The sequence below is a fragment of the Notolabrus celidotus genome, chromosome 8 (assembly GCF_009762535.1).
Source record: "Notolabrus celidotus isolate fNotCel1 chromosome 8, fNotCel1.pri, whole genome shotgun sequence".
NCBI classification, from domain to species: Eukaryota; Metazoa; Chordata; class Actinopteri; order Labriformes; family Labridae; genus Notolabrus; species Notolabrus celidotus.
This window is the reverse complement of record NC_048279.1, coordinates 22,202,525-22,217,759: the sequence shown is the minus strand read 5'-3', so window position 1 is coordinate 22,217,759 and position 15,235 is coordinate 22,202,525. Positions and strand designations below refer to the sequence as shown.

General features: G+C 39.7%; 2 protein-coding genes across 2 annotated transcripts; one reads left to right on the top strand and one right to left on the bottom strand.

Moving 5' to 3' along the window:
* The first annotated feature begins 677 nt into the window (after positions 1–677).
* cfl1 (cofilin 1) lies at positions 678–10,385 on the top strand. The gene is made up of 4 exons (XM_034690349.1): positions 678–853; positions 8,057–8,367; positions 8,452–8,528; positions 9,391–10,385. Exons 1-4 carry the CDS (start codon positions 851–853, stop codon positions 9,501–9,503), a joined length of 504 nt encoding a protein of 167 aa, XP_034546240.1. The 5' UTR covers positions 678–850; the 3' UTR covers positions 9,504–10,385.
* Positions 10,386–10,905: 520 nt separating this feature from the next.
* On the bottom strand, positions 10,906–14,885 carry LOC117816772 (serine protease 23). The gene is made up of 2 exons (XM_034689091.1): positions 14,504–14,885; positions 10,906–12,647 (listed from the first exon to the last, which is right to left on the bottom strand). The coding sequence occupies exon 2, from the start codon at positions 12,628–12,630 to the stop codon at positions 11,494–11,496; it is 1,137 nt and encodes a 378-aa protein (XP_034544982.1). The 5' UTR covers positions 12,631–12,647; positions 14,504–14,885; the 3' UTR covers positions 10,906–11,493.
* Positions 14,886–15,235: the final 350 nt, after the last annotated feature.

Genomic DNA, 15,235 nt, shown 5'->3' with positions numbered 1-15,235 from the left:
AGCAGCTGAGCAACATTTAACATTTAATCATACCTCACACCATACGTGAGATACCTATTAGGACAACATACAAAAATCAGAGATCGACAAAACCACCATTGCAAAGAATATGTACATTGTGGGGTTGCAATACAAACAAAGGAATAGCTGCACAAGCTTGACACAGTCTCTTAGCATTTTAATCGTCGTGGTTACTTAATTTCAGGCTGTAGCGAGCTCTAACAAAGCAATATTAAATCCTGAAAATGTGTATCATTAACAGAATTATGTAGGTTTATTTGATAACAACACAAACAACATATTCCCATCATGCTTTGCTCGTCAATTAGTAGGTTTGTTTTGTTCACGCATGCTGGTCGTGACTGTTAAAGAAATGAAATAATACCAATATAACGCGATAATATAGAGGAAAATTACAGATGGACAAAATTAAAGATACTGTCAAAGTGAAATGCAGGATTTAAATTAAGTTTATAAAATGTTAGTTACCAGGTGAAATAATTATGGAGTGTTTTTGGTTCATTTGGACTACCTGATGATTTTTGAGTATAATTCAGGCTTATTAATCATTAGATGTGATTTGTCGCTTTCTTCGTCATTAAACAAGTGGAAGTGGACATGATTTATAGTAAACAATCAGGCAAGAACTCCAGCAGCCGGACCATCGTGGTTAGTAGACATGCGCTCGCACTTTGTGCACTCCTCATGCAGGGAGCGCGCTCCTGTGCGCGTTCACGTGCGCACTCCCGTACGCGTTCATGTGTGGTTTCCAGTGTGTGAGCGAGACGACAATTCATCATCACAGTCCATTCAATTTCTGCCTAGACGCTGACCTACTCAGACTACAGCAATGGTAGGTGTACCGTTGTTTTTATTATCCTCTACGTATTCTTGGTGGTTGAACTAGTTTATATAAACGTAATGTGAAGAATCCTGTCATCATTTTGTGTGTATTTTATGCATGTTTATCGGTCTGGTATCAAACGTAGCGAGCCGGTTGAGTGCCGCAGGAGCCCCTGTTAGCGCCGAGGCTACACAGCTCGTCTGTCCGAGACTCGACAACAAGAGGCCGCTTTGAACATTCATCAGAATCAACCAAATGAGTGAGCCAGAGACATAAATATTGAGAACAGCTTAAATAAACGACCGAGGATCCCAAATAGCTGCTGCAATGTCGCTCCTCTCTTCGTGTTTCACCGATAAAAGAAGCTGAAAGCAGCTCTAGCCTGCTCAGCGTTGTCATGGTGCTGTTCAGTGTTTCCCCTGCATCAGGTTTCAACATTTTCCAACATTCCTCCAACATTTCCCCAACATTCCTCCTCTTCCCGTCGATGAAGAGCGGAGCCTCGCTGGCAGGTGCAGCGCTGCCCCGGGCCCTCAGTCTCGCGGTCTTGTTGGTTGTTCCTTTCGCAGAGGCAGAAAATGAAACATCCTGTTATGGCCGGCGCTAGCTGTGATTCCCTGCTTCTTTGTCTGGAAGCGGCCCCATTGCTTACATTAGTTTTGACGCTGTATGCCTCTATTCTCCAAACTAGGTCACTTTTCTTCCATTTTGATATTGCATGGACCCTTTGCAGGTTTATGACCTCCTCAGTGGTACTAAATGTGTGAATTGTGAAACAAACCTCTAAGCAGGTCTTTGCCTTATATAGCAGGCTAGCGCACACATGTGCGTGTGCTGCATTCACGGCCCCTCCCTGAATTTGGTGCAAAGACCAGTTCGTTTGTTATAACGGTACATAACGGTAATAGGGTGTATTTACTGCTGATTTAGCATTTGTGAACTTTTCCGGGTGTGCATTGCGGTGCAGTAAATATTTGAGGGTGTTTTCATCATTATGTAACCCTGCCTGGTAGTGTGGGATCCGCTAGCAGAAGCTAACGGGCCGCTGAGAGCTCCATACTGCGCATCTTGTTAGTTGCGCATCTAATTCGTTCATACACAGCCATTCATTCATTCCCACAACACGCCCATCACGCCTTTAAGCCTCCTGTTATGTTGTGGATCAAAATGACCCTTTTAAAAGTTCAAACATCTAAAAAAAAAAAGGTTAAAAATATATGTTCGATATGAAACGTCTTTGCTTGGCTTAATAAGGTGGAATCAACATATAAAATCAAAATGGTTCATTTCACATTTTAGGCAGTATATGCTTTCCAAACCAGCTAAAAACAGCCTGGACAGCATGTGACAGAAGAGGAGTAGTGTTCATTTATCAACATCACTTCATAAAAATATAAAATTCAAAATTCAAAATAAAATAAAACAAAGTCTTTGTCATGTAAAACTCCTGTATTTATATTTAGGGCTTTCCAATGTACATTTAAAAAAGTTTTAACAAGAATTTTCATTAAAAAGGAGTGAGGTATCCTCATTGAACCATGATCTGTGATAGTTAAAGAACACTATTGCACCAAATTGATTTAAATGGTTTGTAATGGAGTTAATAATGAGATAAAAAAATGTTTATTGGGATTTTTTTGGGTTCTGACACTTTACCATAATTCAATATGCCCCGGGTCACATTGACCCAGGAACATTATTGCTGTTCCAGACGAACCTAACATTCATACTGAATAATGAACTGATACCCAGGCTGTTATTTCATATGGGATGGATGTTAAATATTGAAAAAGCGTGTGTATGCCACATAATGGAGAAAATGCGTCTAATTTTGTGCACCTTTGTACATTTATGTAAAACGAAACATTTTTCTTCGTGTTGTTTTTTTTAAACAACATTCACATATAGTTCTTCATTGCTATTAATGTTGAGTCTACACTTTTAACCTGATATAAGATGAGATATTACTTTATTGATCCCCGGGGAGGGGAAATTCAGTTGTTGCAGCAACCCAGACATAAGAACAACTAGAAGAAGTTCCAATTAGTAAAATAAAATAAGAAATAATAAAGATAGATAAATAAAGATAGATATGTACAATTTTACAGATGGAATTTATAGAAAAACAAATGTTACAAATGGATTAAATTAATAGTAATTACAGGCAGTATTAAAATGTTTCAGTAGTAACTCAACTCAACTCAACTTTATTTATATAGCACCTTTCATACATAAAAACATGCAGCCCAAAGTGCTTCACAGAATAACAGAGAGACAGAAAACAACAGCAATGATAAAATTATAAAAGGCATGATTATAAATAAAATACTTAAAAATAAAATCAATACAGTAAAATGGATAAAATAAGTAATAGTGGAAAGAAAAGTTAAAATAAGGTAGCGTTAACAAGATCAGATGAATACAAGAAATAAATAGACAAATAAATAATTAATAAGATAAATATATGTTAAATCAATGATTAAAATAATGAATAAATTAATAATTAAAATAATGATAAGTAACAGGTTGACATGGTTTGATTATGGTTGGTAATGACAGATTAAGCAATATAATAAATACATATGGGTATTTAATTTTACAGTAAGTTGTATTAAACAATAATAATGTAATATAACATCGTATAGCAAGATAATTATATAATATATGCATTATAATGTCATCAGCAGACAACTAAATCCGCCTATTGAGCACTTTCTGAGTTTCTATTTCAATGAGTCGTCTGTGTGTTTACTTGTGTCTGAGATCTACCTGTGTGAGGCCTACACAGTGAACCATTACTGTGTGTAAAAGAACCCTACTCTTGAATTGTAGACCAAAAAAGTAGACGAGGTCAGAGCTCGTCTGTCACTTAATAATCTGTAGCAGTGTAAATCATGTGTGTGTTTAAACAGTTACATGAGACACAGTCATGAAGATCTCTTAGCTAACCATGGAGGAACACTGTGGTGAGCTTTAATGTGCTGAGAGTGGAAATGTGTTCACATCAAATCATGTTTATTTTTTCCTTCTTTTAATTTATATCATGACACTTTCATTTTTTTATTGACGGGTGGGTTGTAGGGAGTTTGATACTTTATTAACTGGTTAATTTTTACTTAAAATTGTTATCTCATACAGGTCTTTGACGCCCTGAGCAAACACACCATGCTCGCCTGATTTGCTTTGCAGTTGCTCCTTTTCCGTCCTTCCTGCCTAGTCACTTCCCCCTCACTGCTGTCTCTGTTTTTCCACCGACACATTGCTGGGATAGAGCAGTTTTTCCTCCATCTTGTCCTGAGATTGCACATTTCAGGGATGCTTTAAACCGAGTCAGAAGACCTGATTGAGAGAGCTTATGGAGCAGCTGTGACTCTGCGACGTGACTTGTATTCTGTATCCCTACAGAAGCCCCATTGTCTGTGACTGAACCCTGGACTGAAACGCTCCGTTTCAGACCACACCCTCAGCCACATGGTCATCTTTATGGTAGACATATATAGCTGCTCCCTCTGTATGAAGAAGAAAGCTAATGTAATGTTTTATACTTACTGCCACGCTTAATAAAGGTTAGTTAGGGCTGTCAAATATTTTGTTGTTGTTTTGATTAATCATGATAGTCAAAAGTGAACTCATGATTTATCTCAAATCAGTCACACTTTCTTAATCTCTTCTAAATGCTCCCTAAAGGGATATTTTTCAAGTTGTAAAAACTCTTATCAACACAGGAGTGGACAAATCAAAAACTATTTGTCAACAATCAAAAAAAGACAAATACAGTCCAGGTAATCCTCAAAGGTGTATGTCCTGAAAGCATAACATGGCAAACTCAAGCCCAACAAGCAACAACAGGTGGGCATATTAACCTGAGTGTAATATTACTTTAGGGATGCACAAATTTATCGTCACGTTATCGGTATCGGACGATATTGGCTTTAAAATGAACTATCGGATATCGGCCCACATGCCGATATCAGCCGATGTAATTTACCGATAGAATGATGGGCTGCTGCACACATGTTGGGCTCATGTTTTAAGTTAAATTATAATTTAAGCAGCAGTCTGTAAGGTACATGTAGCTGACTAATTTAGGCACATTTACTGTCAAAGAGTATACCATTTTATTTAATTTGAGTTGAATTGCTGTAAAGTTGCACTTTTCACATGTTCCCTGTGAACAGAGGTTAGGTTTACTTACTATGGCAAATGTGAAATTGGCCAAATTTGCCCTGGTTGTTGGCATTGTTATGATTGTCTCAGGGAGAGCATCATCCAAGTTTTAAGTCGGATGTTTCTTTTTGAATGAATTTTGTTTGGAAGCAATTGTCATAAATAAATATGCAGTTTTAAGTATTTTTCTTATTTTGCACAAGAAATCAATATTACATAACAAATGTGATAAGAGTATCACCATAATACTGTACGCTAATTCCAATACAGAAGAGAATTGATGATCTCTGTAATTAGATGTGCCGAAAAAATATCGGTATCGGTAATCAAAATGAGTTGTAAAATATCAGCATATCGGATAACGGCAAAAAATCCAATATCGTACATCCCTAATAACGTGGCAAACTCAAGTCCAACAAGCAACAACAGGTGGGCATATTAACCTGAATGTAATATTACTTACTAATAATAAGACAATGTGGTGTCCAACTTTACACGTATTAAGGTTTAATAAACATCCCCTGGTTTTTAAAGCAGTTAAACACAAAACCATAGACTTGTGCATCATAACAACAGACACTGTACAAGTAGCCTACATCGGTCTGTTACATTTTCTATCACTCAAACATTCCCTGGGTCTTTCTCACTTAAAACAAACCCCACACAGTGTACTCGTGTCTAACCTCAAAAGGGGGAAGATGAAGGCCGGATGGATGGTTAGGAACAGAGATACCTGGACAACTTTGGCAAGGAGGAGAAGGGCTCTCCGAGTCTGAATCAGCTGTTTGCTTGGTTTCCAGTGGTATTTGAGACGTGACGTACTCCGCTGGAAATTCAATTCACATTGAGAGTAAATGCAAATAACTCAGACCTTGTGAGGAGAACTATCTGGCAGGGCTTTGAAGCTGAACTTGCCTTTCAAAAGACCCTTTCCTTTATCCGTTTATGCTCAGGGAGATTTGGTTCTGCTTGCCCTCCACATTGTTGCTACTGCACAGCATCTTGATTTACCACAGAACATACCACACGTTAATCATGTGCACGTTAATTGTGTGTCAGAATAATTCTGGGCGTTTAAAAGGAATTTGCGTTAACATCTTGTTATCATTCTATTTGGAATGGTTGGAGTTGAAACAAAAAACAAAACAGCCTAAAAGAGCGAGTTGTGGTCCAAAACTTTGGATGTGTGAACTCTGTAGATTCAGAGAGATGAAGTAAAACAGTAAACAGACTCTGCACTCTTGACCAGGGCGAAACAAGAGGGTGCAAATCAATTAGAAACAAAGATTGAGCTGTTTATGAATGATTTTAAAACATTGTTTTAAAAATCAGCATATGTGAGGATTTTATGCTGACCATACTAGCAGGACTAGCTGGTTAGGCTGGTATGATCAGCATCAAAACGCCACATATGTTGATTTTTGTGGCATTGAATCGTCAAACAAGTTACTATAACAAAATCAAGTTGATTTTGAGCCCTGTTTACTCGTCCTGTCACAGACACTTTGATCTGAACGTACTTAGTTTACACTAAAGGTCAACTGTAGTGCTGCAGACTGTTTGTTTCCATTTGATTTTCTTCTTCTGACCAAAGAAATCGACTTAAAAGGCGACTCTAACTAAATAATCAACATTAATTTCATTTGGAGCAGCTGTGCTTACAATTAAATCATTATCAGACTACGTCACACAACTTAACCCTTCAGCACTAACACCAACACATACATCGAGCACTTGCCATTACCACACCTTTGTGTTTCCTCCTTATCAGATGTCGTATGGATCATTCTTGTGCGTGTGCATGCGTGTGCGTGTGCATGCGTGTGCGTGCGTGTGCGCGTGCGTGCGCAGGCCATGGTCACATGCCGACCTCTCGGCCCTTTCCTCAGCTTCATGATGTGTGTGTGTGTGTTGAGTACTAGCGCTTTAAGATATTTAAAGTTGAGGGCCACCGTTCGATTGTCAAAGATTATTGTCACGGTTAGGTTAAACTATATTTCTATCATCTTGTTTTCCCAATCATGAGATATTCAAGTTGATTGGTTTGTCTGATGAGCAGAGCAGCACCCACTCATATTTAATTTGATATCACAGAACTAAGAATCTGCTCTAATTTCAAAAGAGGGGATTTAATCACTTTCATCAAAATGGTGGGTGAGTTATTCACTGATGTGGAACTAAAGAGCATTATTATCATTTTTTCCTTGAAAATATTTTATAAAGGCTTTGTAATATTCCCGTTAAAGAATCCAAGGTGATTAAAACACATCTACCTTTCCAGCAGTATGGATAAATAACCTGTAGCTTTGTCTTGACTGTCAAATTACTATTATAGGTTATATGTGAAATAACATGTTGCAATTATTTAGACAGATATGATCCTATTTGATTATAATTTTGGTGAATGCAACCTCTCTTTTTACTGAAACTATATTTTTAAAAGATAATGTTGTGACATTTAATGTCCTTTCCACACAGCCCTATTTTCTTACATCCGGAAAAATTTGACTTCATGGGCCAGGACCTCCGTTCTTCATTAAAGGCTCTTTTGTCTGGGGCGTTGGTGGTCTAGCGGTCTAAGCGCCCCACATGCAGAGGCTACAGTCCTCATCAAAGGGGTTGCTGGTTCGATTACTGGCTGCTACTATTTCCTGCATGTCTTCCCACGTTTTCTCCCTGCATTTTCTGTCTCCCTTCAGCTGTTCTATCAAATAAAGGCTAAAAGCCCCAAAAATATTTTTAAAACAGAAGAAAAAAAAGGCTCTTTTGTCACAGATTTTGACATTTTACGAAAACAAAAAATAGATGACTCAATTTTGACATGAAACATGGTCACACACTCATCTGGATAATGTTTTGCTACATGTTAAAGCCCTAGTTGGATGGTGTATTGAATTTGTTCCGTCAATGTATTCTGGGGCCGTACAATGTTAAGATTTGACCTTTTTTGGGAATCACTTTCTTTATCAGAGACGGAGGGATAGAGCAGAAACAGCAGCCGCTGAGTTAAGCCTTGAAACTAACAGATTGTTTTTGTCTTCACAGGCCTCCGGTGTGAAAGTCACAGATGAAGTTATCGCAGTCTTCAACAACATGAAGGTGCGTAAGGCTCAGGCGAACGAGGATGAAAAAAGGAAGAGGAAGAAGGCAATTCTTTTCTGCATGAGCAAGGACCTGAAGAATATTGTTCTGGATGATGGCAAAGAGATCCTTCTTGGTGACTTGGGAACCACCGTCCAGGATCCATACCAGCACTTTGTGAAGATGCTGCCCCCAGACGACTGCCGCTACGCCCTGTACGACGCCACTTATGAGACCAAGGAAACAAAGAAGGAGGATTTGGTCTTCATCTTCTGGTGAGATGCTATCCAAAACCAAATGGAGGTTTCAGGACTATCATTAAGGAGGCATTTGTTTAAAATGTTTTTTTTCCCTCCCAGGGCTCCAGATAATGCTCCCCTGAAGAGCAAGATGATCTATGCCAGCTCAAAAGATGCTATCAAGAAAAAGTTTGAAGGTAAGCTACAAGGGCATATTAAAGTTTTTGTTTTGTTGATTATTAAAGGTTGTGTGAACAGAAACCCCAAAACCAACCACCCATTGAAACTCCCCAAAACAAACTGCCTGCTGAAATAAATGAGAGTGACTACCTGGTGATCTTCATTAGTAGATGATGTTGCTCCATGTAAACTGAATTTGTATATATAAATGATCTTGATGGTAATATGGAAGTAATTGAAGTTTGTTCCACTGCCCCCTTGTGGACAGAAAAAACACTACTCCAAAATGTCTTAAAATACAAAGATTCTATTTTGAACTTGGCATCCCTGATCTTAAATTGAGCCATTTTTTTTTAACACAAGTTGAAATAGAACAAGACTGCTTAAGTTAATATAGTATTAAATGTTAATTACAAATACCACTATGAAGGATTTTATCTGATACATCATCAACTCCTGCTGATCCTGGATCTCCTGGAACTGGCTGCTGGAGATTGTTGTATAAAAATCATGTTTGAATCGATCTAAAATAAAAAAGCATCACAGGTTGAGCATTTTTGTTCTTGCACATACAAGACCGGCTGCAGATTGTCATTACAAAAGTGTCCATTCTTCAGTAAACATGTTTTCCTTTTCAATTTGACACAATTTCAAAACAACATCATCATTACAAAAAACATGAAGGCACTGAAAGACTATTTCTTTTGCAAATTTAGATATTAAAACAACATTTTGGTCAATAGACATTCATCATGAAAGCCTACTCCAAGTTTACAACGTGGTCCACTTACTCTGGCCTTGTTATTTTAGTGAAGTGATGAAACTGGCGTTTATTTCTTTCTCTCAAATTCACTTCATGATGTTATTTTCTAATTCCAGGTATTAAGCACGAGTGGCAGGTGAACGGTGTTGAGGACCTCAAAGACCGGCACACCCTGGCAGAAAAGCTGGGCGGCTCGTCGGTAATCAGCCTGGAAGGATCCCCTATATAAATATTGCCCCCCCTTTCTCCCTCTCTGGCTTCGATGGAGGCCTTTCAGACACATCTGTGGGGTTTAGCTGTTCATTCCAGTGTGGTTCGGAGAGGGGCAAAAGCAGAACCAGCACTATTTTTGGGACCCTCAGGGTGGGATATTGTGGGTGGGTTTGGGGTCAAGTGACAGACAAAAAAGAAAAAAAGAAATTCCACAAACGCAGACTGTCATTTCAGTTCACGCAACATAAAAAAAATGAACAAAACACTTACTAAGAAAATTATTAAGATACAACTGAGGAAGGATGATGAATATAAACTTAAAACACTTATTGTTCATGTTTAAGGACAAGGTTTTGTTCACTCTGGGTTCCATTTGAATGATTGCAGAGAAAGGGACACGCATCAAACTTTAGTTTCCAACCATCAAATTTGACAAAAACATTTGTTCCAGCTACAATTTTTTTGCCAAACTTCTACAAAATTAGTTTTGTAAGTGTGTGTAGTTGAGACTAGTTGTAGTATGAACTAATTCCCTATTGATTGCACACGGTGTATCAAACCTGCTCGGGGGAACACGGTTAGATATACACATATTTTTTTTCTCTTTTGTTTTGTTATTCCATTGTTCTTTATTCTTTATATTTTGAACATGCAAAATTCCAAAACTTGAGTGATTCCTTTTTGTTTCCAGTTCTGGGTCAGGCATTTGATGTAGTAACAGACAACATTCCTTGTACTTGTTGAAACCAGGATCCTCTTGATTTAAATCTTTGGTGTTATGAAGGTCTGATGGGGAGCGATGTGTATATGAAGGACCAGCGGTCAGAGTTTAGACTGAATATTGAATGGTGGATGTTTTGTATCGTCTCCTTATCTCTAATAAAAAGCACTAAACGACTGACTTGTCATGCACTTCTCCTACTTGTTTTGTGAAACAAAGACTTGAGCTGTTGGCCTCCTTTTATACGTTTTGGTTTTTGTCATCACACCTCACATTGCACATATTAAAGTCATTCATTTCAGAGGAGAGGCTCAGACCTTACTGCTCATGAAATGAAGAAATGATCTCTCCAAGCAGCGCTGATAAACATCTTTACTTAAATCATCAAGTGTTTACTGAAAGAAATCAACCAACAAAGGTTTCTATTAAACCTCATTGAAATTTTTTGAAATACAAACTGCAAGATCATGAAGACTACGAAATAATTTATTACAATCTGAGAAGTTACACTGATTTTCTTTTTTTGCATTTTATACTAAATTTAATTTGCAGATGAATCAATGCAGCTCTGGATACAGTTTAAACCAAAGCAATGTTTGTTGCTGGTGTTCAGACTATATTCTGCAGTGTCTCATGACCACAAGGGGGCATCCTAGCACCACTTCTGAAACCAAATAAAGAGTCCACTCACATAGTGTTACAATAAATCTCTGTTTATTAAAATATATCAGGCATTTGTCAAAAAATAAAATTAACACTCTGTGACTTTAGTCCACACTGAGAAGAGCAAACTGTCTGCTGACATGTCATGAAAAAAAAAGGCATCAATGGCGTCCCAAAAACTTTATTAAGTGAGAGATCCTGGAGGAGCTTTAACAGCATCAAACCATTTCCCCAATGTCAGAAAGAGAGTGGGACAGATGTTAAAACAAAGTGTCAGTCCACAGCTGGAAAGTAACCTGGTGCTAGTCACACACACACACACATCCACACACACGCACACACAAGATAAAGTGTTTTTCCCTCTTGTAAAAGTGGCTTCTGTTATTAATACTGTGGAAACACTGACTGTGTTATTAATCTGACTGCAGGCTCAAGCACATTAAAAGATGCCGTAGTGATGATCTCAGAGGATACAGGTGCAAAGTTACACACAGGAGAGAAATGATGAGGGACTGGATATGATGAAAGATCTGCTCTACTGGTGGATCAATAAAGGATTTTATTTTGAATGTTTGTTATGCTCTGTCATTGTGCTTTTGTGTTTTTCAAAACAACCTCCCTCCTAGTCGTGGACACAGTCAAGTCGGTTTCCGTGCACCCAGTAACAGATCTGAGCAAACTTCAGAGGAGTGATCCGCACGGCCACATTATAATCCCGGTTCTCCCCGTCTATCTCTAACCACTGGTGTCCAGAAAAAATCCCGATGACTTTCCTCTCCCAGCGCTCTAAACCATTGTCCCACACTCTCCCATACACCCCTGATCCACTCGCTCCGGGCCGGGCATCACAGTGCTGGTAGATCAAGTCGCTCGACTCTTCTTCTACTGGACAGAATCTGTACACCAGCTCTCCAGATCTGTCGCTGTCAAATCCTGAGAAGTGGATTCGCTTCCCTGCCAGGTCATCAGAGGAAGGGGCGACAGAGAGGCGCATGAAGGGACGCCTATGAGGCCACCGCAGCTCCAGCAGTGCATAATCAAAGTCCATGCTGACATCCTGAGGGCCCTGGATCCAGCCCTTTGGCACGCGCGTACGTCTCACCCTCACCCAGCGAATCAGAGGCTTCTTGGAGGATGTGGAGCCGTCTTTTGTACCATTCATGGATGGAGGAATCAAGAATCCTACCCGAAGCCTCCGAGCTCCCTTCACATAATCTTTCCCATCATGCACACAGTGAGCGGCCGTGAGGACGTGCTGCTGGGACACAAGAACCCCAGTGCAGCCGGTGGAGATTCGCACAGCTGTAGAGAATGGGTAGTCCATCAGGAAGTTGTCACCTTGGATGTTAAAACGACCGTCTGCTCCGTAGATCTGCCGCCGCACTCGTCTGTGTCCAGGCTTTAACCTCCTGGGTGGGGGGTGAGCAAAGTGATCCTCAAACTCCTCCTCATCTTCCACGTCCACAGTAGTGAGAGTGCGGGAGCCGTCGGCATACAGCGTCTCAAAGGCCAGCTTCTCCTCAAGCTGCTCCTTCTGCTCTCCTCGGTGGAAGCAGCTGGAGTTGCAGTGGGTGTTGAAGTCCAGCTGAGTCTGAGCACTGAAGCGGGAGCGGAGGAGAGGCGTCGGTTGGTGAGGGACCAGGGTGGGGACGTGGACAGGAGGAGGATGAAGAGGGTGTAGGGAAGACAGGGTGAGAGGGACGAAGAGCTGGATGACCAGGAACAGGTGAGTGAAGAGAGAGATCTCACTTAAAGCCATTACGGTGACAGGAAACACTGCAATAAGAACAGGAAATAATCACACATTAGACAAACAGCTTATTACAATGACATATTTGTGGAGAAAACAACAGGGGGAACATATTAACAAGCAAGTTAATCCACTATAAATCTGTCACAGTTGATCAATGACTGTAAATCAAGGCGACTACAAGCGAGGTCAGCTTGCAAAATTTGATTTTGCAAGCAGTTTCATCTGGTGCTGCAAGACAACAAAGGACTTCTTGTTCTTACATTATAGATTACCAGGGAAATAGGATTTCAGCCTGATTGAAACAAACAAGGGTTTTAATGACGGATTGTTGCAAAACTCGAGGAATTCCAAAGACTGGAAAAAAGGTTCAATTCAAAAGGAAGCAAAGAGTTTACGAGCAGAGCTGTGAACAAAGTACAAAGTGGAGAGGTCAACTCTCTGAAAATTACAGAAATGTTTCATACGCCAAGTAAAAACATTACTTTGAAGATGTGATCTAAGACATTATCCCCAAGATAGACGTCCTGCTTTCTTCTAGACTGAACAAGCGAACAAGAGGTTTGGAAGTTTACAGTAAAACCCTCCAATCTCATATTTGCCAAAGCTCAGAGCTAAGACGTTGTTTTCCGTCAAACATTAACTACTTCACAGTGTGCGTGGGGCTTTCAGGGCAGATTAACAGGCACAAGGAGATACTTGATCCCCTCTCAAGTCTGTGGACCCTGAGGCACTCATGGCACGAATAGAGCAGGTGTGTGAAAAGTGAAAAGAAACAAGTCGTGGCACGGCAGCAGAACAGAGGATTATGTTAACAAAGGGCAGGGTGGGGCCTGTCCACACACCTATGTGCAGCTCCGTATAACACCGGGGCTTCTCTCTAAGAAGATTTGTGCTGTCTTCTGTGAGAAGGGGAAAGTGCAAATCTCCCTCTACGTTGATGTGTCAGATACATGACAGCTGTCACAGACACTTACACTGCGTCTTAAGTGGGAAATTGGCTGGTGGGAAAACACTGACAGAAGTTTGTGGTTTGACTTATTCAAATCAAAACCCACCAAAAGGTTATAAATTTACATCCAAAATATCACATTCTATTAACCCAGCTGTGGCAGAAATCTGTACATGAAGAAGTAATTTGAGAATGAAAGCCAAAAAATATCTTAGTGTAAAATGAAACACATCATCAGGCATTGAGACAGATATCATTTTCAAGCTCAAAAACCAGAACCAAAACTCCTCCTAGAGGCTGACACTGATGAAAACCACAGGAAAATTACCCACAAGTCCTCCCTGTGGAAACAAACACACAAAGTAACTCTGGGAATGTGTTGCTACTGTTTTTTAGTACATCATGGTGCAAAGTAGTGCAAACTCATAGACTATTTTTAGGTATGTCATTGCTTATAAAAAGGAAGAATAAAAAGTCTGCCCTTTTGTCACACAAATAACACAAGCGGGTATCCAAAACACTCCAGTGTGCTGCTCTGAAGTATCAAAGACTCCCTGTTCAGCTTGTTAATGTGATCTAATCTTGTCTAACATATGTATGCAGCAGAGTCAAGTGAAGTTCAGCTGCCTCTAACATCTGTCAGACAACAAAGAAGCACAAGTTGCTTTTTAGTTTAAAATTGGAGGAATAAATGAAACAAGACGGAATTAAGAGAGAGGGAAAAGAGAGATGTGCATACCTCATTCAATCACAGACCTATTTTTAACATTTAACATGTATTGCCCTGAAACTTTACACCTGTCAACATTAAAGAATTAGATTGTTTTTTCTGACCAAAATTTAATTTTAAGCACCTCAGTAAAGACTTAATGCTGATGGAGTTGGACCCAAAACTGTCCTTCAAATCAAACTATATGATCAATACAATACCTCCTGATTAGAGATTGATGGTCCGCGTTTACATCCCCGTCAAGTTTTCTTCTCCATCAGTAGACTCCTTCGGGATAGTTCCCCAGGTTTTCCGCATCATCTCTGGTGACAGGCAGACAGTCTGGCAGGTAGTCTTCTCCCTCTCTTCTGTCGGGCTCCACACAGGCTCTTTCACAGCGCGCAAAAAGACATGCTTTGTTGCTGAGAATGTACGAAACCGTAGGTACCTCTCGTGAAACCTGCCCGCCTCAGACAGAGAGCCTCATATAAAAAATGCCCTGTGTGAAAAGAAGTGTTTGCTCTCTGTGACGGGTCCTGTTTTTTACAGTCTATGGTCCTGCCTCACGGTCCTGACGCTCCGCCCCCGCATGTCTGTCAGCCTGCCTGCCGAGGACACACACAGCTATCAGCTTTGTGTTTGGCTACAACAGGGGTTCGCAAAGTGTGGGTCGGGACCCCCTGGGGGGTCGCGAGACACAAATGGGGAGTCGTGGGATGTCTGCCAGAATGATGCTTTTTTTTAAATTATCAAAAATATTTATTTATTTTTGTTTATTTACCTTGTTTCCTTATTTTTATCTTCCTTTTTGTTTGTACTGTTTATTATTATTATTTTTTATTATCATTACTATTTTTTGTATTTTTTTTTCATTTCTTTGTTGGTTTGTTGTTGTTTTTTTTGTTTGTTTGTTTTTTTCTAATACTGCCTGTAATTACTGCTATTTAATCTAA